This window comes from Doryrhamphus excisus, chromosome 1 (genome assembly GCF_030265055.1).
Source record: "Doryrhamphus excisus isolate RoL2022-K1 chromosome 1, RoL_Dexc_1.0, whole genome shotgun sequence".
Taxonomy (NCBI): Eukaryota; Metazoa; Chordata; class Actinopteri; order Syngnathiformes; family Syngnathidae; genus Doryrhamphus; species Doryrhamphus excisus.
In genome coordinates, this window is record NC_080466.1 from 42311865 (window position 1) to 42337411 (window position 25547).

General features: G+C 39.5%; 1 protein-coding gene across 3 annotated transcripts in view; it reads left to right on the forward strand.

Annotated features, from left to right (window-relative positions):
• The window catches only part of cntn3b (contactin 3b), a 52406-nt gene extending 31058 nt beyond the window's left edge, over positions 1–21348 (forward strand). For 2 of the 3 annotated variants that reach the window (XM_058087892.1, XM_058087899.1), the window contains exons 10-23: positions 970–1099; positions 2263–2413; positions 5204–5331; positions 5840–6015; positions 9147–9264; positions 9980–10138; positions 10234–10383; positions 11727–11797; positions 12156–12390; positions 12789–12898; positions 14581–14767; positions 15220–15332; positions 15406–15571; positions 17097–21348. In XM_058087892.1, the coding sequence (XP_057943875.1) occupies positions 970–1099; positions 2263–2413; positions 5204–5331; positions 5840–6015; positions 9147–9264; positions 9980–10138; positions 10234–10383; positions 11727–11797; positions 12156–12390; positions 12789–12898; positions 14581–14767; positions 15220–15332; positions 15406–15571; positions 17097–17188 (1986 nt within the window). In that variant the 3' untranslated portion in view covers positions 17189–21348. The remainder of the gene's footprint in view (positions 1–969; positions 1100–2262; positions 2414–5203; positions 5332–5839; positions 6016–9146; positions 9265–9979; positions 10139–10233; positions 10384–11726; positions 11798–12155; positions 12391–12788; positions 12899–14580; positions 14768–15219; positions 15333–15405; positions 15572–17096) is intronic. The other variant, XM_058087908.1, reaches the window with a different exon arrangement.
• The last annotated feature ends 4199 nt before the right edge of the window (positions 21349–25547 follow it).

Consider the following 25547-nt stretch of genomic DNA (forward strand, 5'->3'; position numbering starts at 1 on the left):
AGGCAAGTTCTAACAATACGTTCTAACAATAAAAAAATAGAGAACAGGATGAATAGGTGTAAGATATGCTAACACAATGGTTATTCAGCTACACAAAAAATAAAAAGGTGCCCAATGTTTATGTAACATAAACAGTTTTTTCATTTATAAGTCGCTTTGGAGTATAAGTGGCAGGAACAGCCAACCTAGTATGAAATGTATGCCATCTTGTCATTTATTTTTCTGCTAATAAACTTCAGTAAAATCAGGCATATTTTAGACATAGTTGCAAATGCCGATCAATAATGAATAGTGGATTAATTTGAAAATATGATTAACAAAGGTAATCATTTAACAGCACTGGTATTGTTGTTGAATTGAAATCGTTACATTCCTGTGTGTTGCTAACTGGTCGTCATTCCAACCAAACCTCTCACCCATGACTGCTCCAGCCGTCCATCAAGCAGTGAAGAAAATTAATGGCTGAAAGGATTGCGTTGACTGCTTCTGGCGACAATTGTTTGATTCCTTTTGTTGTCAACGTCACACATTTAAATGCACTTAGGCTAACCGGAAAATAATGGTTTGTTACTCACCCACAGTACCCTTAATGAGACACGGTACAGATTTGTCCGGTGCTCCACCTCTCATTACGTGCGTTCGTCGGGAATGCATAGTTAAAAGCCGCCATCAAAGCTGCGTGGAGTTTCAACATCACTTTACAGCAGTTCTAAATGACTTCACAACACAATGAGTCTGTTGTAAAATGTATCGAGGATGCAGGGGAGCAGTTTTTCCCCTACTGTGTCCTCATATTTTTCGGATTCAATATGAACATACATGGAATGCCACAAGTCTCCTTAGGCCTTTTTTCTCCTTTCCTGCTGTCTCTCTCGCCACATGGTGCACAAGTAATTGCTTGTGCGCCTTTGGTCATAATAGGCCGGCGGTTGCAAGGGATATGCTCAACTGTTTGTCTTTCTTTTACAGGGCCGGATACAAATCGAAAACGGGGCCCTTTCAATAGCCGCGTTAAACCTGTCAGATTCTGGAATGTATCAATGTGTGGCTGAAAACAAACACGGTATTATTTATTCCTCGGCCCAACTAATCGTGTTAGGTAAGTCTTCCTCTTCTTATCCCAGCCGGCTGTCTGTGTGTTTGATCATTGGCTAAGATAAAAAAAACCATGCAGCTCCGCGATCAGTCTTGTCCACTCATTTGATCTAACAATGGGATGTGCCAGAAAAGCAGTGTGTTATTTTTCTTTCAGTTATTTCATCATATTGATTGGATACTGCAAGACCAAGGCTTATTGTTATGTATTCTAAATTATTTCAATTATTTGTACAAATTACTGTTTACGCTGTACATTGTTCATATTTGATGTAATCTATTTATTCTCTACATTATTATTTATTATTTATTATTTATTATTTATTATTTATTATTTATTATTTATTATTTATTATTTATTATTTATTATTTATTATTTATTATTTATTATTTATTATTTATTATTTATTATTTATTATTTCATTTTCTACCGCTTTTTCCTCACGCGGGTCGCGGGGGGTGCTGGAGCCTATCCCAGCTGTCTTCGGGCGTAAGGCGGGGTACACCCTGGACTGGGCACATATAGACAAACAACCATTCACACTCACATTCATACCTATGGACAATTTGGAGTCACCAATTAACCTAGCATGTTTTTGGAATGTGGGAGGAAACCGGAGTACCCGGAGAAAACCCACGCATGCACGGGGAGAACATGCAAACTCCACACAGAGATGCCCCTATTTATTATTTATTATTTATTATTTATTATTTATTATTTATTATTTATTATTTATTATTTATTATTTATTATTTATTATTTATTATTTATTATTTATTATTTATTATTTATTATTTATTATTTATTATTACACAATTTCACTGCTGTGTTATTGTGCAATGACAATAAAGAAAGTCTACGTCTAGTCTATGTCTTGTAACGTTTGTAACGCATGCACATCGATGACTTATTGATTTATTTACAAGCCTTGATTACGCTCACAAATGGCGGGCTTCTAGTCTCCTTTGATAAATGTTAAATCTTAATCACGCTCGTCGAGAACTGGAAACTTATTTTCAATGTGTGTATATAGGAGCGTCCTTTCGGCCAAATATCCTGCCATGTGGAGCGACTCGCACGCAAGGCTCACAGACTAATGACCTCATGTTGGCTAGGCTGATCTAAAAAGGTTAACTCATCTTTTTCCTGTCCTTCCTCCCACTCAGCATCACCTCCCAGTTTCTCCAAAAATCCATTAAAGGCTGTGCTGAAAGCTCGCTTTGGTAGCGAAGTCATTCTTGAATGCAAGCCTCAAGCCTCACCCCCAGCAATTAGCCTTTGGAAAAAGGACAATGAGTTGCTGCAGAGAAATGAAAGGTAGGGTTACAGCGTATCTTCCTTGCAGATTCCCTTCCCATGCACACTTGGCAGACATGTTTGAATAGTATATTTGGCATTTGTGCAGATGCATAAGGAAGGAGCTAATGAGGAAGAAGGAAAAGCTAATGAAGGCAGAGGGGAAGGAGAGAGAGAGAGAGAGAAGCATCCTTCAGGGATAATTGTTCATAGCTAATACTTCACTTTGTGCTCACCAATTTGCACACTGCTTAGTATGCATGATTAGGATGCAAGTTGACCAGAGCTTCACTAGTTGTGTGAAAAAAGTCTACAAGATAAGCAAATTGGTTTGGGGCTGAAGATAGACGCTGTCTGCTCACAGATTAGGGAATTCAAAAGTTAAACTGAAGATCTTGCACCTGTAATTAGATGGGTAATTGTGTTCCCCTTTATCGTGACATGCAAATAGAATTTACAGGATATATTCACGGTGGTTCACAGGCAAAGGGACCTCGGTGTTGATGACGGTGGCGGCATTTTAATAGACAACAAACTTGAGTACACTGATAGCGCCGCTCACCACGGTAAAGTGGTGCATCATTTGTTGTGGTTGTCTGCGTGATTTCTTATTGAAAACAAAGGGAGCTTAATTTGATCAACTAAAAGGATGTCACACAGGACTGATGACTCAATTTGAGGGGGAAAATATGAGCAAAACTGAATCAAGAGTGGGAAATTAAATTCCGAATCACTCCATATGCAAACACTTGTGTTTGATTAGAATTCTTAGATTATGGCACATTTGAAGAATGCAAAACAGGCCATGCACACAAGCACAAAGACACACATGCAACTGTAAGAAGAATTGAGTGGAAATAATGTGAGCAAAACATCTTGTCAAAACAGCATTTAGGCTCTCGGGCTCCATTGAACGCTGCACCTACACTTGCAGAAAATGTGCACAACTCCCAAGACAACCGACATTTAGCAGACTATACATGAAACCTTTAAAGGTAAAAAAAAAAACGCCAGGAATAGGACTTTTTCCAGAAGCTATGTACTGTAGAAAAAAAGCCACAGGAGAACGACAAGTAGGGAATCTGGATTGGATAAACAACACGCTGTCTTGCACCGGATTGTGCTGAATCTGGCGTGCAAGCCTCAGTTGCGTAGTTGTTAGACTTGTGTGACAGTTGACAATGTCATAATGTTCCTCAAAACATTACAAGGTCAGCTAGCATCCCAAACGGATTGTGTGTCATGGTGTTTGCTCATCATTGCAGTCTGCCCACACAGTCGAAAAAAAAATATTTCCACAGAGAATTGTCCTATTTATTGCCTTGGGCGTGCACTAGTACAAAATACTGTATTGATCATTGAATAACAGATTTTTATGGTAATGGTTTTATTTCATTTGAACATGCATCAGATTACAATTAAGTGCATCACATGTCCAAAAGGAGTAGGAAGAAGCAAAGCTTATTGAATCCTACCAATCCATCTGGTACTTTTACAATCAGTAACTGTTACATTTGTTCACTTCCTGCTTTCCGTAATACAGTTTAAGGGTTTTTTTTAATTTAAATTTTTAAATTTTGTAATTTTTTGTCCCGTACTGAAGTACAAGGTGATATGACCATCCAATGCCATAATGGGTACCATAGTAAATGTCAATATAGTGATATATATAGCACATCATGACTGGTTGAAGATTAACTATATCAGCAAGTTTTAGTATTTGTGATTTTAGAAATAAGAAGTAAGGAATAAGTATACCTCATACTTTAAGGAAATGAGACACATATTTCCTGGATGTGACTACTAATATGATGCATTTTACATCTTTGGTATTGAAGTATTGGTATTGAAGTATTGGTATTGGTATTGGTATTGAAGTTCTCCCCTTCCAAGCAATCCCCCTGGATTCTAACACACTTTCCCAGTCTTCCCTGCCATGCCTCCAAGCACTCCTGGATCCCGGATCCTCTGTATATCTTTGTCATCACTGCCATCTTGATGTCATCCACTTCAAAACGTGTTGATAACCCCCTCCAGCTTGGGAAAGAGGAAAAAAAAATCAGTCACAGAAAGGCCGGGTGAGTAGGGAGGTGAGGTAGTGAGGTGACATTCTTCTCGGCCAGGAACTGAAGCCAACGCCGCAGGATCTCTTTCTAAACGTGCCGCTTGATCGTCTGGGCCTGTGGCAGCAAGTCGCGGTGGACCCTACTCCTCGCATCAAAGAACGCCATCAAGTCGTGAGACTTTAAACCTCATAAAAGTTTGTGTCGCAGGGAAAGTAAGATCCATGAAACATTCTCGACTGCGATTGATTTGTTTGTATCTCAGAGCCATTTCCTTTCCTTGTAAAGTGTTCACCATTTGATTCCGAATAAAAGAGATTCATGTTCCTTTCTCTTGGATGGTCTTTAGTCTGGAGGAGAAGTTGAAAAGTTTGAGAAATATAAATGGGTACCTCAGGGGAGGCAGGACATGGTGGATCCAGGACCTGTTTTTCAAGTTCTATCTTTTCAGGCTTATTCTTATTCTTATTGTTGTTTTGTGTACAGTGGCGCTTTAGTGCCATGGTATGACCGGATATTAAATTATATCTGTATGGTCACAGCAGTTTTAATGAAGTCTAGCCCAAATCATAGCATAAATACTGTAGCATTCTCACTGAATATTTTATATGATGAGTCACACATCTCTGACAGAACATCTCGATATTGAATCTGTATAATAATCACAATATACTTATTATTATTGGCTGTAAGCAAAATCAACACAAAGTTCAACAGTAGTCAATCCTGACTTTTCTGTTTTCTACAGAATGTTAGTGTTTCCCAATGGAACATTAAAGATTACCAACGTAACCAGAGGGGATGCAGCCAGCTACACGTGCATCGCCAAGAACCAGTTTGGCTCAGCAAGCACCACTGGGAGGCTGCTTGTCACCGGTGAGTGTCCGTGGAACAACTCATTGCTCCAGATCGGCGGGGGCTCAAACTCACGGACCCGTGGGTCATTTGCAGAGTCACATTTTGTGGCCGGCTCTCTTTGAGATAAACCGATGTTACACGTAGGATGTACACATAAGCTTAAGTGTGTCACTTAAAAATTGTGGTAAAATAAAACTCCACCTATTTTCTTGGAGGTCACGGGTAACGGCTGCTGCAGACTGATCCTCCGTTGTTTATGGTTCACCTGTCAAGCTTTCAATTACAGCACTGCACTTCCTAGTACACTGTATTAGTATTTCCTGTATACTGATAACACTTTTATGTTGACGTCCCTGCATCCCAATATAACCGCTCCCATCTTTATGCTGAATGTTACAACTGTAAACACGCTTGAAATTGAAGAATTTAATATTTTAGTGAACGCAACGACCTATGTGTTATTCATTGAAGGTGCATTAGTTCTAGACTAAAGTGAGATGCCAATGTTGTCGCTTTCCTCGCACAGAGCCAACCAGAATCACCGTGAGGCCCACAAACATGGAGATTATTGTTGGCGAGAGCATCGTGTTGCCCTGCCAGATTGCCTGCGATCCAGCTCTGGATGTCTCTTTCTCGTGGGCATTTAATGGCCAGCTCATCGACTTCCAGCAAGACACCGATCATTTTGAGAGAGTGGGTGGGGTGAGTCATCTTAAGCATTAAACTCAGATACTGTCAGGCTATTCCGAGATTAATTGGGACATACAGTGTAGTGTGCAAGAGGTATGCTGCAGCCTCGCACAGAGCGACTAAGATATGAATAATATCCCAAGCAAAGGCAGCTTTGCCAAGAAAGGTCAATTTCAGGGAGTTTTTATGTGGTCAGTGTTAGTCAGTCAGATAGGAGACATCAATACTACTGTGTACTTTGTAAAGCCTCAATGAATACCACTATAGAGTATATTGAGGATGCAGGGTGCCAAACCGTGACTCTTAACTGACTTTATGAACTGCATTGCCTCATCTTAAATTGGTTCGATTTCAGTAATACAGAACATGCTTTCTCTTTGCAGACATATTTTTAATTCCAGGTTGAACAGTATCATATAATCTGCCTCCACAGTAATTACATTTGCATAATTATTTGTAAATCTTGAGCCCCAAAATTATTTAAGTAATGATGATGATGTTCAAAAATTTAATTTGAAATATCCAGCCTTTGAAATAGCACAATAATTGGGCCGATATGATGGAGTTATGATGTCAAATCTGATTACATTAAAATACCTCAGATAACCAATAATTAAAAAAAGACTCCAATGAAGTGAGATTACCAGTTCTGTATGGGTGAGCAAATCATGCAGTGTTTTTTTTCTCCCGCCAATGACGTTGACGGCCTGCCGTAACTTCCCTTGACCTCCCTTGTAAACAAACATTCACTTTAAGAGAAAGACATTTCGCGTCCTAGTTGAACCAAATGCTTCGCAATGAGTGGGGAGAAGAAAAAAAACACACAAAAAAAAACCTTATCAGCCACCTGAAGTGCCAACGAAGCTACAACGCCTGGCGTTTATTGTGCTGTTGCGTTTGAAAAGTGCAAAAGGTTTGCCAGAGACATCCGTGGAATCACACCGGCTGCTCAGAGCTTGTGCCCGAATAGAGTGAACCTGGCTGGGCCATGCCAGGTGGGTCCCCCTGCTCTGTACGCCGGTTCTCCTGACCTCCATAATCGGTTGTTTGGAGTGTCCAAATATAGTACACTTTGCCTAATAGCAGTGCTGTAGTACTGGTAATATAATTATATTTGATTAGGATAAATCGACAGGTACAAATCCAAATTTGTTTGAACAACCAACATTGTGCATCTCTAAAAATAACGATACATGATGGCTCAAATGTCTTTTTAAGGGACAGAGAAGCTGAAATAATTTTATAGCCTTTCTTTTATAGTGTCCTTCATCCAATGTTAGGAGTCAAAACACTGGACAATCTGAATTACACTGCAGTGTTGTGGCCTTATCGAGATCACATCCTCATGAATGCAAATGGAAATTGGTATTGACATGGAATTGAGTATAAGGCTCTAATGAAATATAGTTTTCATGCTTTCTTGTTGCCCCTGTCTGGAGAAATTACCAGACTCCTGCTCAACAGCTTCTGGTCAATTAATTTACATAATTATGGCAAATCTGTCTCACTTGCCTCCTGCCAAGACTGAGATGCCTTCCTCTCAGCCACACGCTCGCAGGTTGGGCAGGTGGCTGCTGGCATTCAAGATGGAACCGCAGATATGTGTGAAACTGTCAGGCAAAACAAGAGAATGCAGTGTAGTCCGGCACTCAGACCAGTACTCGGTCCTTTTTCTCAGAGAAGGACCGATCCGTGGCTTATCGTGCCAAGTTCCTTAAGAGTGTGCATCTCTGATGGAGTGCCGCCGGGGGCGATGACGTCTGATATGAATCGCACAATCCCATAATACATTCACCCCCAAGGTAACTGCCTTCCACAGCAATAAGCTTGTTTTCACCGCTGACATTCTACTTCAATAGGATGTATTAAAATAAGCACATACTCTGAGTCATGCACAATCCCCAGAGCATTCCATTATTTGTTGCTGTCATCAGGAAAACACAACAATTGAATGAATGCAACTGAATTGGATAATTACACACAAGGATCATCTCAAGATGTTTGTTAAAAGCGGCTTTGCAGTGGTCAGCTATCAGCAGCCACGGATAATGTATGATATGGCCCGCCAGATTGTTTGGAGAATATTATTGGAACTTTTGCAGCATGCATTGGCAGACGCGGTGCTTGCCATCAGGCAGGGCAGGCCAATGCTTGAGACCCCGGCCAGAAGAAGTCTCCAGAGGACTGACCAACTTTGAAACACTCAGAGCAGTGCCAGTGTGGATAGTTGCACTGACAGCAGTCGGCCAGCGAGGATCTCCCTAAGGGGGTCCCATCCCACACCTCTTTGGCTAATTTAGCTCAGAGTTTATTTTAGGCCCTGTCCACATGGAAACTGTGAATCTGCATAGGTTTTCATCCTTGTGTCCATACGCCACTGGTGTTTGGGTTGGATGAAATCTGAAATCGGCTTCACGGGGTCGTCAGTTGTGCATTAATTTGTGAGTGAATGTCCCGATACCACTCCTCGCTGGCAGACCCGAGCTAAAGCCGCTAGATTGGTCACCTTCAAACCAAAATCCACCTTGCATACCGAAATATCAGTACCTCTGATCAAATCAAAATATTGATACTTTGATACTACAGTCATTTGAGGTAACTTATATCATCAGGAACACGTGCAACCCTTGCAACTTTATTGAGATCTTCCCGTAGTATTACATGCTTATTTACAATAAATGAATAAATTACTCCAATGTGTCATATTCTTTATTTTATGAGCTGTGCAATGATTTGAAATACAGTACTATGTTTAAAACATACTTGTAAACATTGTTTATTTATACTGCTCTGTTTCATTCTTTGTAGCATATATGCATCTAACTTGTAGAAAAATTCACTTTGCTTCTTACACCGTACTTGAATTATGCTTATGCAATTACAAGTTAATTAGGGATAACTTACCAATTAACTAGAGCGTTTCCTGTGTGGAGCTCATAGCTTTTTGTGGCGGTGAGAAACTAGATGGTGCGACAAAGCCTGAAGGGCAGCCAATAGCTTTATTTGCACTGACTACATCTGCCAGGTTTGGTGGTGTTGTCTGAAAAGATGAAAACATGGCTGGTCTACAGAGACTGAATATTGAAACACTGCAGATCCGAAATGGTACTTTTCTTAACATGTTTTTTTTTTCCCTCTTTTAGACTGTATCAGGAGATCTTATGATTCGCAACATTCAGCTGAACCATGGCGGGAAATACGTCTGTGTTATTGACACTGAGGTTGAGAGTCTGTCCACCTCTGCCATCCTGGTTGTCAAAGGTAACCTTTATTGACTGAATTTTATTTGTTTGATGTTATGCATTAATAGACCCACAGTTGAAAATATGAAGCATAAATAAAGAAACGAGTGTTGTTTATTTGGTAAATCCTTGCGGCATGCTGTGTGACGATATATAGTGTATAAATGGCAAAAACGCTACCTAGCTCAGAGGTATATCCTACCTCCTTTCTACATTATGTATGTGCTGCTGCAATCGAAAACCCAAACACACGCACTCTGACATGTGTGACTGGAGGCCCAGCTGTGGTTGCCTCATTGGTATGTGCTCTGTGTAGAACGCTGGTGTGCAGGGTTATCTCTGGTGATTTACATTGGTATTCATGCCCTTAGACCATAGTAGCTGTCCTAGGTGCTTTGAGGAGGTAATGTTTATCATAGAAAATGATTATAATTGGTTAATTTACACATCTGCGCATCATAAACAGCATTATAAAAAACAGAATGTGTCACTATATTTTGGTTTTTAACATTCCCTACTCACTCATCTACATTTTAATAAATGATCCCCATTCAATATCTCGTTCCATCGATGGTAATTAGTTGAGTCCCAGCGCATCACACATATAGTACAAGTCCCTTCATGCACACATCAAGAATGGAGGTCTTAATTAAAGATACCACGATGGCCTTGATGGGTTTGATGATGTCGGAAAAAGCGGGAAGCTCACCCTGCTCGATGTGTCATCGATTTAGGTCCACCAGGCCCTCCAGACAAAGTGACAGTAGAGGAGATCACAGACAGCACAGCGCAGCTTTCCTGGACTCCTGGAAGAGACAATGGCAGCCCCATAACCGGTTACATCATCCAGGGTCGGACACCGTTTACTGTGGGCTGGCAGGCTGTTGAGACGGGTATCTTTGAACATCGCCCACCCACATGCTGTACATATGAGGGCCCTTTTATTCTTTTAACATTCAATTTCTGTTCAAATTTATGAAAATTGCAGTGCCTGAAGTGGTAAATGGCAATACGCTGACTGCAACAGTGGTGGGTTTAAATGCTTGGGTGGAGTATGAGTTCAGAGTCGTGGCACGCAACAGTGTGGGCCTCGGTGAGCCCAGTCCGGCCTCAGCCAAAACCAGGACAGAAGATGCCAGTAAGTAAAACCAAACAACTTCACAAACTCTTACTTGACCTACTTGAGGAAGGGAAAGCAAACACATCCATCCTATCCTGTTTCTGTGTCATGTTAGGTTAGGTTTTATCATGTTGCCTGCATACGCCACGGCGATGGATGTGAAATAACAGACTCGAGATGCGTTTGAAGTGTAGACTCACAACTTGAAGACTTTGCACAAAAATATGCCATTTATCATGGATGAAAGCATCAAAACACACGCAAAAACAACCTCCAAAAATATAGAAAATGCAGAGAAAAGTATCTCAAAACCATGGGCATTTGTCTCCAGAATTCAGGCAGTCGATGTCTATGTTCAATACTTTCAAGCCTTTCGCAATATCCATGGTGCTGATATGAAGAAGCAAAAACACTTTTGAGACCAGAAATATGGCAAATTTGTGGGTTCTGAATGCTGAAATTGAGAATATGTATCTGTTACATTTTCAAAGCATTTTTTTAAATAAGCAAATTTGCAGAGTTTGCAGAGAACTGTTTCGTGGGTACTCGGCCTGGGATGATAATAAATGAATTAATTAATCACCCAATAATTGCCATGTGCATTCATTCACAGTACAAATTATGAGTAGTTTTAATATTTCTTCATTGTAGTTTTCTTAAAAGTAAAGTTACACTCTTGTGTATTGTCTGATCTTGTGAAGTGAATGTATCGTGTCACTTCTACTATTTAGTAGTAAATAGTACAAATAAGTAAGCACTGCATTATGGGACATATTTCTAGCAACATGAATATAATCCTGGCTGACACGCAAAAATCTAGATTCCTGCCAAAAATGACAAATCCGGTCTCAGCACACTCCATAAATATATCGAACAATCCACTGGAAATGCTATTATTTTTTCCAAAGACTATATTTTGATATAATTGTTTTCTTTCACAGTGTCTGAATACTGTCAAATGCTTTATATGCAAATTGAATGAGGTTCATTGGGCTCATCATAATATTGGCACAATCCAGCCACCAACACAGGAGCCCCCTGTTTAAATATAAAACAAGGAAGTGATTTTATTGTGCGCCAAGACAGAGAGCTGTCAAGAACAAGGAATCAAAAATAGCAGCTTTTGAAATGTGCTTTTTCAAAGGAAAACAGCACAAGATTGTTTATGAAGAGTGGAGGTATGGTGTAAGACATCGATTCTGAGCATATTCCACTTTTCCTAACACTGATTATGCGTGAATAATCATAATATAATAGGTATCTGCAGGCAGCCGGTCTCGGGGCTCCATGTACAGTTGAAGTGTTCTGTTGTTGTATTTTGGGAGCCGTGTTTAATGACCCTGTGGGTTTTTTACTTTCAGTTCCCGATACAGCTCCCACGGATATCGGTGGAGGAGGTGGCACAAAGTCTGAATTAGTGATAACGTGGGAGGTAAGTCATGTGTCAAATTTTTACTATTCCTGCCATTGTGGAATAATGGCTTTGCTTAATTGTGCAGAATGAGCTGTGCAATTTAATAATCCAACAGAGTGAAACTCCGCTCTCCGGTTCAGCCTCTTGAGTGCCGTTTCTCCGTCAAAAACACGAAGGGGCAGAAAGCATTTGCTTTCGAGGAGCTCCAATTACACAGCAATAGAGGGAAAATACAAGGGTGATTGCTAAGTGTGCCCAGTAGTATTGCCAAATAACCGGGTTGTGTAATTGTTGCGACACAGCACAGAGATGGGTCAGTCTGTTTCTCTGTCTGTCTGCGTTTTAATATCACTATAGTTTTGTGTTTTGCTCCCAGCCTGTGTCCGAAGAACTGCAAAATGCCGAGGGCTTCGGATACATCATCGCACTCAGGCCCGTGGGCACAGTCACTTGGACGCGAGCTGTCATCTCCACACCTGGCGCCGCACGTTACGTCTTCCACAATGACACCATCCCACCCTTTTCACCTTTTGATGTGAAAGTCGGCGCGTTCAACAATCGAGGGGAGGGGCCATTCAGCTCTATCGCCACCGTGTACTCGGCGGAGGACGGTACAGTACACGCCCATCAGCAACGAGTGCTGCATCAATAACACCTGATATCTCCTTACAATTTGACCTTGAATACTAATGTTCTGACAATGTTTACACCGCTGCTGTTTCCTAACTCACCAAAGCTGGGAATACCCACCTCATATTAGTTATTATGCTGGTAGATTACAGGAAATCCGAGCAGATACCACACCGCAGCGTGCTGTCAGGGAGCTATACTGTTAATTGAATTTGCTGGGCAGCGGTATTCCCTTATGTCAGTCACAGATCCCATTAAAAGAGCAGAGGAAATAGCTTTTCTGTGAGACTACAGGTCTGTTCTGTGCTCTCTACTTATTGCTATTAGTCTGTGAGATGCTGAGCCTCACGGATTCTTACTATCTGCTCTATTTCTGCAGTCCCCAGTGTGGCTCCTAAGATGGTTAGAGCTAGGAGTGTGTCTGCAACACAAATTGAAGTGATCTGGGAGGCCCTTCCAGCCATCCCTGAAAGAGTGCTCGGATATGAGGTACTGTGTGTTGAAACTTCCTGCAATGTCTTGCTATTCTTCCATTTTCTTTCTTCGATTCTTGTCAAACTTTGAACAACTCATTTTTCTTGCACGCTGTCTCTGTTACCGTGCAACAATTTGTGTCTTGTCCGAGTATTGGTGTCAAAACAATAGGTAGATAAAACAAACAAGACAGTACCAACGTATAATGCAGATTATGAACCAACTACTAAGTGTATGTGAGCTCTAACCATGTCCTTTCCAGCCATTTACAAAAATCGAATGACCGGAAACCTACACACACACAGTCATGTAGTGTATGTTAAACTATTGTAAGTAGTCCAATAACAAACCATATTTTTCTTAAATTGGTGTTAACGAAACAAATATCACAAATGATAGACAATGTTGAAAATTTGTTGTTGGATCCCCTCCCTTCCATCTCTCCACCCCATCCCTCTCCATCTTCCAAACAAGAGTCTTCAATAAATGTAAAAGTAAAAGTGATCAATCCCAGGCACACCTTCAGTACCTTCCGTTTTACACGATTTTGACAGATCTTTCAAGGCACACAGAATATTTTGTTCCATGGCTACGTAAACATGGAACCTGCCAAAAGAAAGACTAGACTCCTGTCTTTTATCAGAAACAAAGGTTTGTTTCTGCCTTTCACCGTTCTTTAGTAATCAGCAGTAGAACAGAGGTAAGTTTCAGGAAAATATCGGTTCCTGACTAGAAAAGGGTGAAAAGTTTCCATCATATCTTTCACATATTTTTTTTACTTTGGTGACATCCCAAATATCTAAACAACTATAAGGACATAAACAACACAAAAAAGTGGTTGTTTTACATCAAAATATTGATTTATTTCTGAATATTTACACCCATACGTACGTGTGTGTGCATTTTGCAGCAACATAACTTTGTTGTTGAAATGTCAAGATAATGTTTTCGCAATAGCAAAAAAAAAAAAAATCCCCCAACCTCTCAAGAATCCAAAAAACAGCTTCTTCTTCTGGTGTTCTTTCAGCGCCTGTCACCTCTGGCCCTCTGCACAAATATCTCCAGTTGCCATAGCACTGGTCACATTGTCACAGTGGAACTGATGTGGTCCTGAAATGCATTTCATTGCTTTAATTCTCAATGGACCACCAACAGCGTGGCTCTGAAGCTGTGATCCGCGCATGCAGGATATCCGTCCTTTAATTAGAACGTCTTAGAATTACAAGTGCAATGTAGTTAAATCACTTATTACTGCTCAAAAGATTACATTACTCCAAATAGCACCCTGGCAATGATCACACAGACGTAATAGATTCTTTTTTTTTTAAATGTGAGGCGAAGTGTATCCCTAAGGAGGACTTCACATCTCAGTAGTGCTTTTTATTGACTGATTTTTATGTAACTTACAAATACAAATACACGAGTACGACTGAAGTCGACTCAAAACAAGCAATTGTTTTCTTTACATCTTACACAAACACGGCATCCGTCTGTGGAGTGGGGATTTGTTATTATGTAACTTTTTTTTCTGTGACTCTATTCCTGTCTCACTTATCATGTTTCTGAGATACATAACAGCTCAGTTATTTATCACGGCCTTCTCTCTATTTGAAAATTATACACCATTGAGCATTTCATGGCGGAATATTAATTTTCACTAATGCACAGATGAATCTAAATCTGGCTGTACCTCACAGGTCATGTACTGGGAAGACGACACCAAACCCGACACTGTCGGCAAAGTGCGCATCTCGGGAAACTACACCGTTGTTAACATCACAGGGATGAATCCAAACACAGCCTACTATCTTACCGTGTCCGCCTGTAATACGGCTGGCCCCGGGCCGCAGTCCATGCCCATCAACATCACGACAAGGAAACCACGTGAGTAAACTCCTGAATTCATTCCTAAATTTTACATGATTTAATGCCGATGGGCCGTGGTTCAAAAACTGGAAGGTTGGCGGTTCGATCGTCCACCCAGTCGTGACTCTCTGGGGCAAGACACTTCGCCCACTTGCTCCTGCAGCCAAAACCACCAAATTGTAACGCTCCGTGTATCATTGCACCAAGCTGGCAAGTCCGACAAGGGGGGGCCATGTTGAATGCACAGCACATGTTGTCCGTGCACTCTGTCCCGGGGCACCAACATTGCCTCTCGAGACAGAAGGATGCCTAACCCTGGATATTGGTGCAAATAAAGGCCACACAATAAATAAATAGATATTATCAGTTTCTCAATAGTATTTCAAATTGGGGGGTGAAAACATTTCTGAAAATAATTGAGAACTACTTCTTAAGATAAAATTAATGATGTAAATAATAATTTTTTTCAGCACCGAATCAGGCACCTCTAAATATCCAATGGTCCATGATTGGATCAACACTGTCACTGCATTGGGATCCTGTGGTTGCCACGGAAACAGAGTCAAAAGTCACTGGATATTTGGTAGGTCTCATTTGCACTGCAAAGGTTATCTTTTGCATCATTTGACTTGCTTCCATCACCCTCTCCTGCTCAGGTCCTGCTGAAAAGGCACCGTTACAATGATATCAACACTTTGGTCACCAATAAAACCTCCGTGCAGCTCAGCCTGTCCGCCAGCGACAACTATCTCATTCAGATCAAGGCCACGAGCGAGGGCGGCGAAGGTGTGGGCAGTGAGCCCATCCACATCCACAAATTAAGTGAGTTTGCGTTTCCCTCCTTGTGCCGTCCTCCCAGATGACTGACGGAGAACGCATGAGATGAAACTTTTCACATGGCTTCACTTCACACTTCTTCAAGCATGTGTAATACAGACGTTTCAGTGCGAGAAAACCGAAAAAAAAACGACCTTTTTAGGAAAGTGGGCTCCTTGTCATCCTTGTCAGGTTGTTATTCCTTGTTGACTTGTTACAGAACACTCTGGCATATCAAGCAGTTCAGTGCTTCTACGCGTTCTTTTATACAACAATAGAATGGCTCAGTCCGTCCCTCTCAGACGCTTTACTTTTATTCCTAAACAACTTCGGCTTGTAATGTCACTTACTGAGGCTTTTTTTGTGTTGTGTTGTTGTTGTGAGATCCATCGTTTCAATGAAACCGCAGGAACCTACTTATGCCATCTTCTCCATCGCTGCACCCACCCTCTGGAACTCTTTGCCCCATTCACTCCATGCTTGGCCTGACCTTCCCAGTTTCAAAAAACAACAAAAAACCCACCTCTGTAAATCTGTTTTTAACTTTTTATACCTGACTGCTGTGCCCCGCCCCGCTTTTACTCATGTTTTAACTGTGTATAAACGAATGAATGTTGTATTTTAACGTATCTTTTACTCTGTTTACTTACTTTTATTCAACTCCATTTTTCTGAAAAGTGTCTTTGAGTATTTTGAAAAGTGCTATACAAATAAAATGTATTATTATTATAAAAATTTATTATCTTCCAAACAAGCAGACCACCATTTAGCGTGATATGCTTGTACAAACATCTGCTGTTTTCGTATAATATTGCACGTATTCTTCAGCATAAATGAAAGCCCGAGCTAATCGTCGCTGGCTCACAATGTTTCGAGCAAATGCTGATGATTTCCATCATGGTCTCAAACTTTTCCAACGAGGGCCACTTACTGAAAAATAAAAGGATGCAAGGGCCAATTTGATATTTTGAAAAGCAATACATTTCAATATGCCAAGATGTTATATATATTTCATGCAAAAACTGCATCTCAACTGCACAAACGTTCATTTTCATTGCAAAAAACAGCACAAACGCAACACAAACAAATGAGACAATTTGGTGTGAGGTGGGGGGGCAACTTCAGGGTTTTTTGTGTGCTCATTGTTTTTCCCCTTATTGCGGAACATTTCGTAAACAAAATGTCTTCCTTGGAAAGTTAACTTTTTGTTTACAAGTCATCCTAGGGGAAGTTACAATAAGTCTTGACTTGATTTGCTCACTTGCACAATATAGGGAATCTCACCTCAGCCGAGATATTTATTTAGTTAATGGATTCATAGGTATAATGTCATAATTCCCTCATATCGACCAGAAGAAAGAACACCATAATGCTACTTCAAATAAGTAGCTTTGAAATAGTTTCCTCGCTATGTGTGAAAAAACCCAACTTAAGACTTTGACGTCAGATTTATGATGGCAGAGAGGTCCCCCGCTTTTGATTAGGGGTATTTATGGCTCATCAAAAACTGATCTATTGGTTTTCATTGCAGGCATGGGAGCGCGGGGCTCAGGCGCACACTGTCTCAACCCATTAAACATGGCTGCCGTCCTCATCAGCGCCCTGGCCCGCTTCGCCTGGTGATGTCTAATAAGAACCTTCATCGCTCCTTCTTTCCCTTCAGCGAGCCTGTCCTAATGTTACCCCTCCATTGGAGGGCCCAGGGTACAGCGGTAGGACGGTAAAGACTATATGACAAGGATGTAATGATATGAAGTGCATGATACCTTACAATATTTCCTCTGGAGTTATAAGTGCCACCATGCTGTTTCATTTTCGAGGTTATGATGTCAAAACGACTTATGCTATGTATCTGTTAGCGATACAAATGCCTTAAAATCAATTTTACACATTCACTCCATACCAAATTAGGCAACAGCGGATGCCAGTCAAGCATTTTGCAAAAGAAATACTGAGAGAATATACAGTATCATGTCAGATTGTCACTGTTTCCAACTTGTTTAACCAAAACATGAAATGCTATCAATCAAAAGTTATAACCAGTTTCACTGACTCGATACAGGTGTTCGGAGTTCAGTTTCTACACTAAGTCAAGTTTTATTATGACTAAATTCACTTTTAAGGCACTAACGCTGTCCACCGAACTTATGAAGAACTTCAAAAATACATGAAATTGAAGAATTAAACAAAACAGTAATTTTTTTTTAAGTAAAACAAATTCAGATCTTTACTTTGTGGCTTTTTGGGATGAGATTTGGCAGATTTGTTATTACTGATTTGTTATTATTTTCACTTTCATAGGAGTAGATGCTTTAACATGCCGAAAGATAGAATCTTTTTAATAGCGTTTTACTACCAAAAGTGCTGCCGATATTGGTTTCTCCTCTCTCTGACCTATAATGTTCATTTTCACTTCCACAGTGAAGTCTTTTGTTTTTCTACGGACCGTGAGACAAGCGTGTAGTCGTCCGCTGAGTGTGCCGAAACTAGTTGTCATGTTACTGCAGTGCTGACAGAACGTAATTTATGGGAGCATGTACGTAACTACAAAACTCGAAATGCCATAACCCGACGATGAGCTGTATTTTAAATGAGGTAATACAGAATCAAAAGTTTTGGGCTTTGAAAAAAACAACTATCAATATGTAAATTTACGTTTGCCCAGTTTTATGAAATGTAGCAATGCCATTTCTAATCAGTTTTTTTTCAAACCAACATAAGTGCGTACTTAAATTATAGTAAATCTGTTGTCGGGCCACAGGCTAAGCTTCAGGCCTTCTTGAAAATACACTGATTTCTCTCCATCTTCTGCCCCTAAATAATAAATGTCCATCACACTCGGCTTCCTCAGTCTAGTGAAAAGGTGGTTTATTTCATAGAAGATATGCGTGCAGCGCTTCCATCTTGTCAGACAGATCCCAAGTGTATTGTTCGCCTTTTACATTTCCATGACCTGTGTTCTGTATCACCACGGCTACCACACACACTATATAGATGATCGCCTGGTCCAGTGCACAGTGGACTACATCAATGATAGTGCCTTCACCAGAGCTCAAACATAGTTGTTTATTTTCAAGTTGCTCACACATCCAAATAACACAGAAGTCAATATTTACTTGGGTTTCAAAATGTGACACAAAGTCCTGTGGGAGAACGCTGAGAAATCCCTATTTGTGGTTAAGGTACAAACAGTAAATATTTATTGAAATTCATCTAAATCCATGATAAAAAAAAATGGTTGCTTTGTAAAAAGCGGAGGATCGGAAAGGGTTCTCGGACCCCTGTCTGGAAATGAAGCAAAAAGCATGGTTGGCATTTTACCATCAACCTCACCCTGTGCTGAACAGTGAGAAAAGAACGTAAAGGAGCGACATTTCACCCCTCTTTTCATCACGTGGGCGAACCTTCCAAAATCCAGCCATGAAGGAGCTGCAGTGTGATTACTCCGGTCCCGATAGCGCCCATATGGATGTGGAACGATAGAGCCAACTGCTACACATTATCGTGCCTTTGCTGAACACGGGGCTGTGCACATCAGCTGAGAGGTTATCGTCATCTGTAGTTTTGCACTCTCCCGCCTCTCAAAGTCAAAAGCACAAGGAACTGATGCAAGGTGACTGGATGTCCTCCCTGAGCCATCTGAACAGATGTGGCCGTCATAAAGTCCTACAAGGGCGGCATAATCAGGATGTCCAGTCTGCTGCCTGACTCGTTTCATAAAGCCCCTGTGTTCGTTGATGGGACTATTTCATAGTAATCAATGGAATATTGATTTTTCTGTGCTATTATTACAGCTGTCATATTTCAGTTTCCTGGTTGACTGATGGCCCCCTTTCTTCGGCTCATTTTGTTGTGTTAGCGTCAATGATGTCCGTCACTATTTCACGGTGTTTGTGTGTGCGCTTGTACTTCTGTTTTACCAATTGGTGTGTTCTTTGTTTGTTTGTTTTTTTTTCTTAAGGATCTGTAGTAGTGCAGTACTCCATAGTGATTTGACAAACCTGAAATCGACATCTTCATTTGTGAGGATATCTTCAAACATCGTTCTTGAATTTTTGTGCTTGTTACAAGAGAATTTTAAAATGACAAAATGTGGCAAAAAAAAAAAATTCAAATTGAAATAATGAATGTCATACATTACTGGAATGGATATGAAATCACTGCCACAGTATCCTTCAGAAATTGACCGAGGTATAAAATCTGTTTGCTCAATCCTTCATGTGTTATCGATTACACTGGGGAACATGGAATTTGGTGCCTGAGATATTAGACCCATTTATTGTAATTTGCGCTTGTTGATTCTAAATATGCTATCATTTTTTCTCCATCTGCTCTGGTTACTGATATACGTATGATATACCTAGTGACGTGCGGTGAGGTCCATGGCTGGTGAGGCGTTTTTATTTATGTTAATACAACTTGACATCAAGACAAAAAAAGGTAGAAAATAATACACTAACTTTGTTTTGAAATACTTCTTTGTCATATGTGTTTATTTGTTTTAATTACTACCGCCTTGTGTCCAGAATACTCCATATCATTTGTATTTCAATGTTTTGACAAGTAACAGACCATAGTCTACCACAAAACAGCAATCGTTTATTAGTTAATTAATTTTTGAAGATATGTGATGTAGAGAGGGAGCGCTAAGCGAACCACGATATCGCAAGGGACGACTGTATAACATGGTTCAATGGACAAATATTAGTGTTATCGGTATTATTTTTGCCCATTTTTCACCTAACCCAACCCCCCCGACCGCACGTCACTGGATATACAGTTGCAAGCAACCAATTGGACACAGGGATCGATGTACAAATCATTATATTTGCCTTATTTTATTAATAAAACCGATTTCTACACATGGATGTTTTTTGTATTATTTATTATTTAGCTACAATATAAAATCAAGAAAAAATACTGTGCTGACATGCTAAAGGAAAGTACATTATCTAAAAAAGCTAGTTATAAAAAAAAAAAATGAAAGTCATATTCTGGTGCTGTGGATTGAATGTCATAATGAGGTATAGAAATCATACCATTTTGTTCCCCAGTGTTATCAGAGCTTTCATTGTATGATTGAATGACTGTAATTACTTACCATTGTTTCGCCTCACAGGTTTATTGTTTGTGTCTTTGAGTAATGAATATGTCGATATCGGCCCTCTTATGATAAGAACAACCGACAATGGGAACCGTCAGTGTTGTTCTGGACAGCCTAGAAACATACTTTACAATTCATTCTATCAACGCTAAGGTTTTTAATGTATAATTTCAAGTTGGCGACAAGAAAGAAACCATACACAATCGCATTAATTGTTACCTAATCGTGTTTTGCTGTCTACTACAGCGAATCGTTGTGTTGGACTTGCATTGGGAGACGATTCCACATAATTCATATACAATGTATGGACCACAAACGGCAGCGTATCTACGTATTTTTTCTCAAAGGATGACCCGTGTGAAATGATTCCTGTGTTTGTTTCTTGAAAGTTGCATTTCCTACTGTGTAAATACCTTGCATATATTTTTAAATATGGCCACCCAAGACAACCTTAATGCTCTTCTATAGTGTGTTCTCCAGCCTTGCTGTATTAATTCATGATCTCTATGAGATGCTGAGATGTAGAGTTGCATTTTCACATTGAAAAGTAACTGTTTTGTCTTGTATACTAAAATTGTGCATGGAAATCATTGTTTGTGAATTTTGTGTTGGGGTTTTTTTTTCTAAAACTATAACTTAATAAATAAAAATGTTTATTCCAGTCATCGTTTTCTTTGACTGCCTGTGATGAACACATTAAAGACCTAAACTTTTCCCAATAATTGAGCTTGTCGTGGCAATGTGATTCTAGAACATGGGGGCAATTTTGTATTCCTGTCTCTGTTATAGATTTATAGTCGGGTGTTTTTGTGGTCAGCTGATGTCTTTACCCATCCACAGTGGACATGATACAAGGTTGGTTGGAAGTACTTTTTCTTCTGCCTGGTTAAGTGTGAAATGCGCAGTGACACGTTTGTTTGTTATGTTGTTATCACTCCCCTTATATCAAATTTTTCAGTAATTAATTAATTATGAAATGATCTATTCTTCGTCAAAACGTATTGTATCACAGTGACACAAAACACTTATGAGACATTGCCTTATCTTACATTAACATAACATTGCATGAAGTCAGCCATGGCATGTCCGACTTAATAGAATGAAAAGTTCCCCTCCCATTCCATGTGGAAGTGGTAGGTTTTTGGCTTCTTAAGTAAGACGCAAATTTAAAATCCAAATTTACACTTATTATTCCACCCTCTGAAGTACTAACCTGAATTATTACAATTTTTCCATAAGATATGTCATCTATCTATCAATTTTTTTTCCACTTTAATAAGTCTGAGTTGCGGGTGCAGCACTCTCAGCAGGGAAGCCCGACTTCCCGGAGTCCATATTACATTGCAAGACATTACTTTGACCACAATAACTGCAGGCATGAGGCTTTTTGTCCACCAAAAATCATTGCAAGGTCATATGTTAGCAGACAACATTCAGCTTCACCAGTTCCAGAACATTATTTGGCAAAAACACTCTGATATGATGACACCGTTCTACCACAACACTTGATTAATTTCTCTCAATGTCAACTGTAGTCCTTAGCATTGTCCCTGGGCGTTGAGCTGCAGTTCACTAATTGGAAGGGTGCCGCTTTTAATGGCTACAAGGTAAGTGACACGGATGGGAGGACTGGAAATTAATCACTAAGGTTTATTAATGAGCCAAGTTTTGCCCCGTGAGGCCCGAGAACAATGCAAGAAGAAGTGATCAGCGACAAGGGCCATCCGTCACTAAACGGTGAAAGCATTTAGAGGCAAGTCACAAGTTAACACCAGGAAAAAGGAATCTACGCACACATGGATCATATCAGCAATCAGACTGGCTTTTAAGTAGCGTGCAGAAAAATGCTGCATCATTCCTCTTGCAGCTTCTCTGTTACTTTTTTCACTTGCTCGTCGTCTATGGGTGTTTGGCTTTTCTTGTTAACCTGTCCTCTACTTGCTGTTTCTTATTTTTTTTTATTGCCGTCTTCCTGAAATGCCCGCTACATAATACTTTATTTCTATTTTTACTTATTTTTCTAGTTTCTCAATTTTACGTATTAGTTAAATTCATTGTACCTTTAGCCAGTCTTTTCTTCTGGACTTGATGTAGTTTTTGGCAATCTAATCCATTATTATAACTACCCAAATATTCAAATTATTAATACTGAATCTTATATTGCGGAAATTAATTCATTGCAGTCGGGTCAGGACAAAATTAACTGCTATAAATGTGGGGTGACTGTAATATAAAGCTATACTATTCACCTTACTTTTTTCACCTGCTCGTTGTCTATGGGTGTTTGGCTTTTCTTGTTAACCTGCCCTTTACTTGCTGTTTCTTATTTTTTTTTATTGCCGTCTTCCTGATATGCCCGCTACATAATACTTTATTTCTATTTTTTTTTTTTACTTATTTTTCCAGTTTCTCAATTTTACGTATTAGTTAAATTCATTGTACCTTTAGCCAGTCTTTTCTTCTGGACTTGATGTAGTTTTTGGCAATCAAATCCATTATTATAACTACCCAAATATTCAAATTATTAATATTGAATCCTATATTGTGGAAATTAATTAATTGCAGTCAGGTCTGGACAAAATTAACTGCTATAAATGTTGGGTGACTGTAATATAAAGCTATACTATTCACCTTACTTTTTTCACCTGCTCGTCGTCTATGGGTTTTTAACTTTTCTTGTTAATCTGTCCTTTACTTGCTGTTTCTTAATTTTTTTTTATTGCCGTCTTCCTGAAATGCCCGCTACATAATACTTTTTTTCTTTTTTTTGACTTATTTGTCTAGTTTCTCAATTTTACGTATTAGTTAAGGTCGTTGTACCTTTAGCCAGTCTTTTCTTCTGGACTTGAGGTAGTTTTTGGCAATGTAATCCATTATTATAATTAACTGCTATAAATGCGGGGTGACTGTAATAGAAAGCTATAATATATAATATAAAGCTATGCTATTATTATTAAGCTATACTATTCACCTTCCAAAAAGTTTTGGTATCCGTGAGTGTGAGTCACAGAACTTACTTTGCCTTTTAAAAATCAGTCAATAGATAGCACTATGACCTCAGTTTCTCTGCATGTACTGTAGATGTCATCAAAAAATAACATGCATCTCTGATGGCAAGCAGTCTGCATCTTTCAAGAGTGGCCAAGGTCAAATCATGTTTTTCAAGCAAGCCCAGAAAGCAAATAGCAAGGACATCAATAAACACTCAAAGTGAGTCAGAAAAATACCGGTAATTGTCATTTCCAGAGTTTGGAAATTGCCGTAAACTCTCGGATACACTTCACTAATAATGTTAAAAAAAACACATTTAGTAAATCAAACAGGTTTTACGTATATGCTATAACTGCAAAAATATTCAATTTGTTAATATTGATGGGGATCTATGGAATTAATGGGTTCTGGAGCCAATTAACCGCCATAAATGAGGGACCTCATTAGAAAAGCACACATCCCAGAGCAGAGCAGACCGGTACCCCCCAGATACACAAAACTCTTAATACATACAGCTTAATATGAATTGCACATGCCCCGAGGTCAAGCAGCTAGTCTGCTACTTGCAGCAATATTGGCGCATTTATTGTCTGCTAGGGGATGGTACTCGGATCCATGTCCTCATTCTTAACAAACACATTGTGTAAAATGGCACGCACTGCTATTACCTGAGGTGCAAATTTGGGTTGCACGGTAGACCTCCATCTAGTCTTCATCATTCCAATAGCCTGTTCAATCACGCTGCGTCCTTGGAATGACAATGAAGCATCGCTATACATTGTTCAGGTTGTACTGACTTAATTCTTTCATGCTGTCGTTGCGACACTTTAAATAAGAAAAGGCAATTTGTGTTTAGAAGTTGTAACTTCAGAGAGCTAAAACTTGATATTTTCTTAAGGATGGCGTCGTTTTGTGTAACATTTTCCATATTATAAGATTAGAGCTGATGCAATTTATATTTTCATATATACTGTAAGTCACACTTGACTATAAGTCGCAGGACCAGCCAAAATATGAAAAAAAAATTGGATTTATAATCCAGATTTTAATGCTTTAATGCACATTTCTAAATAACTGCTATTATTGTATCATTATATCATTATGAAAGAAGTAACATGAACAAAAATGTTGCTATGCCACATGACATTTTTTAAATGGGTTTGGCAAAGCCCTGGTTTGCATGTATAGCAAAGAGAAATGAGAAATGAAAGAAAACCAAGTGACGCCTCTGTCTAATGGCCTTTTGATGGAACATTTGTATTCATATTTTCAGGGCTATTTTTATTACATAGTTTGCTTTGCACGGACGTGCAGGATAGTAAATGCATCTTGGTGATCTAGACAGTGACAGATGGCCTTTTTTATGCTTCATAATGCCCATGAAGGATTTATTATATTATTGTTTTGTTCTGCAAAAACACCTTTTCAGACTTTCAACGCCAAATGTCAGCTATAAGGTACTGAATGTAACATATGAAATATTTATAGCAATTAGAGAGGACGTGCTTTAAAGGAAAACTGCACTTCGGGGGGAAATTATGCGCATCATCTACAATCCCTATGTGACACATCAAAACATATTTTACTTTTCTGTGCGTTCTAAATAGAGACAAAGTGATAGCACGAGACAGCTAACAATGCAGGTCAACTATTACACCCATAATGCCTGCTATTATAACACCTACAAAAACCTCCAACATCTTTCATTGTGTTATACACATGTTGTAACCGTGTAATAACAGCCACATTCATGATAACATGTAATAATTACAGTATTTTAAGCATTACCTGGGTGCATTAATTTCACAATACCCATAAACTACACTACCTCAGTCAACAACAATATCGTAGAACACATCACCATAGCTGGCATGCTCAAACTGGTTT